This window comes from Mastomys coucha, unplaced genomic scaffold, assembly GCF_008632895.1.
Source record: "Mastomys coucha isolate ucsf_1 unplaced genomic scaffold, UCSF_Mcou_1 pScaffold18, whole genome shotgun sequence".
NCBI classification, from domain to species: Eukaryota; Metazoa; Chordata; class Mammalia; order Rodentia; family Muridae; genus Mastomys; species Mastomys coucha.
Genome location: NW_022196900.1, coordinates 97,698,381 through 97,700,154, shown reverse-complemented (window position 1 = coordinate 97,700,154; position 1,774 = coordinate 97,698,381). Strand labels below are relative to the sequence as shown.

Sequence of the window (1,774 nt, the reverse complement as noted above, 5' to 3'; positions counted from 1 at the left end):
TCGAACTCAGAAATCCACCTGCCTTTGCCTTCCAAGTGCTGGGATTAAAGGCATGCGCTACCACTGCCCAGCTAGACCCTTCTTTTTCTTTTCTCCCCAGTGTTGGGGACTGCACACTTAGGCACAGGCCTACGAGGCGAGCAGCAGGCCTCTGAGCATGCCCAGTCCTCTAGTTTTGAGGGCTTTCTCTGGCTATTCTTTCTCTGAGCCAGGGTCTCTCACCGGCCTCTGCCTCCCAGGTGCTGGGACTAAAGGCGTGTACCACTATGCATGCTTTGCTTTTTGAAACCAAGTTCTCACACATGCTGGTATAATTCACTGTGTAGCCTAGGCAGCCTCGCACTGGGGGTCCTCCTGCCTCCCTAGCAGTTACAGGCATATGCCACCATGTCTAGTGCCGTCGCTGTTTTGAAGGACCATCCATTCTGTTCTCTCCTCTTAGTCTGCACCTGTCTGGAGTGGGAAAGTCCATTTCCTTCTGTCTTCTCTAGTACTAGGAGTCAGCAGCTAGCCTCGTGGTTTGGAGGGAAACAGGAGTCAGCCAGGTGGGTGCAGCTCACTCCCGAGCTCATGACTAGGGGCCCAACCCTGGAACAGTCTGTGTTAGCTGGTTCTGTGGAAGATGCCTTGCTCATGGCCACTCCTCCCTCCACAGGGTGGGCTGTATGCACTCCCTCTGTTTACAGATAAGCAATGGCCCTTGATAAGGGGGGGTGCTGTAACTGCTAGAAGTGGACCATGCATGCCCCTAGTCCGATGGTCAAAGAAGTAGGCGCAGTAGCCCAAGTTGGCTGGTAACCCCAACCTCAACCATGGGTTAATTTTAAGGTTCAGAGGCTTCAGGCTGGAGCGTGGCTCCATAGTACCTGCAGCATAAGCATGAGGACCCCAGTTTGAATCTCCAGCACCCACATAAAAGCCAAACAAAGCTACATGTGACTGTAACCCTGGCACTGGGTGGGGCCGTGGGGAGTGTAGGGGCCTGAAGTGATGCCTGTGAGCTCCAGGTTCAGTGAAAGCTCCTGTCTTTCTTGACACAGTGGAGAATAGAGGATGGCACCTGACGGTCTCTGGCCACACACATGCACCTGCGCACGCGAGTCCCACACAGCGTGGTGTACACTAAAGGATCCGGGTATCTTTTCTATCCTCAAGGCCTTGCTTTTTTCTTCCTTTAGGCCAACCAGGATCTCCCAACCGGAAGACAGCAGGCAGCCCAGTAATGTGATCAGACAGCCATTGGGTCCTGACGGGTCACAGGGCTTCAAACAGCGCAGATAAATGCAGGCAAGAAAGGATGCTGCCGCTGCCGCCATCGCCTCCTGGGTCGTCTGCCATGGGTCGCACTGCTGTGGCAGACATCTGGACTTGAGCAGAGGGAATAACCTGACTTACTTGCACTGTGATCCCCCTTGCTCCGCCCACTGTGACCTTGAACCCCATGCACTGTGACCTCTGCCTCCCCCCCTTCCCACTGTGATTGGCATGTTGACAAGGGCTGTCCCAAGTCACTAGAAAGGGAAAGGGTGGGGATTAGGGGAGGATTAGGGGAGCCTACCAAGGACTCAGAGTAGAGGGTCAGACAGTGCCACTTGGCCACTTGGGGTAAAGCCAGTGCCAGCAATAACAGTTTATCATGCTCACTAATTTGGGATTTCAAAACACAAATGAGAACTCCCCCCACCCACCCCAAGTGCATGTCGCCATCACTTAAAAGTTCCATTGAAAATATCCTTTTTTTTTTTCTTCCTATTTTTGTTTGTTTATACAAATA

The 1,774-nt window shown here is 52.9% G+C and overlaps 1 protein-coding gene across 4 annotated transcripts in view; it reads left to right on the top strand.

The window, feature by feature from the left end:
- Positions 1 to 1,731, top strand: part of Szrd1 (SUZ RNA binding domain containing 1) — a 23,058-nt gene extending 21,327 nt beyond the window's left edge. For all 4 annotated transcript variants that reach the window (XM_031379321.1, XM_031379323.1, XM_031379322.1 and 1 more), the window contains one exon: positions 1,179 to 1,731. In XM_031379321.1, coding sequence (XP_031235181.1) covers positions 1,179 to 1,281 — 103 coding nt within the window. In that variant the 3' untranslated portion in view covers positions 1,282 to 1,731. The remainder of the gene's footprint in view (positions 1 to 1,178) is intronic.
- Positions 1,732 to 1,774: the final 43 nt, after the last annotated feature.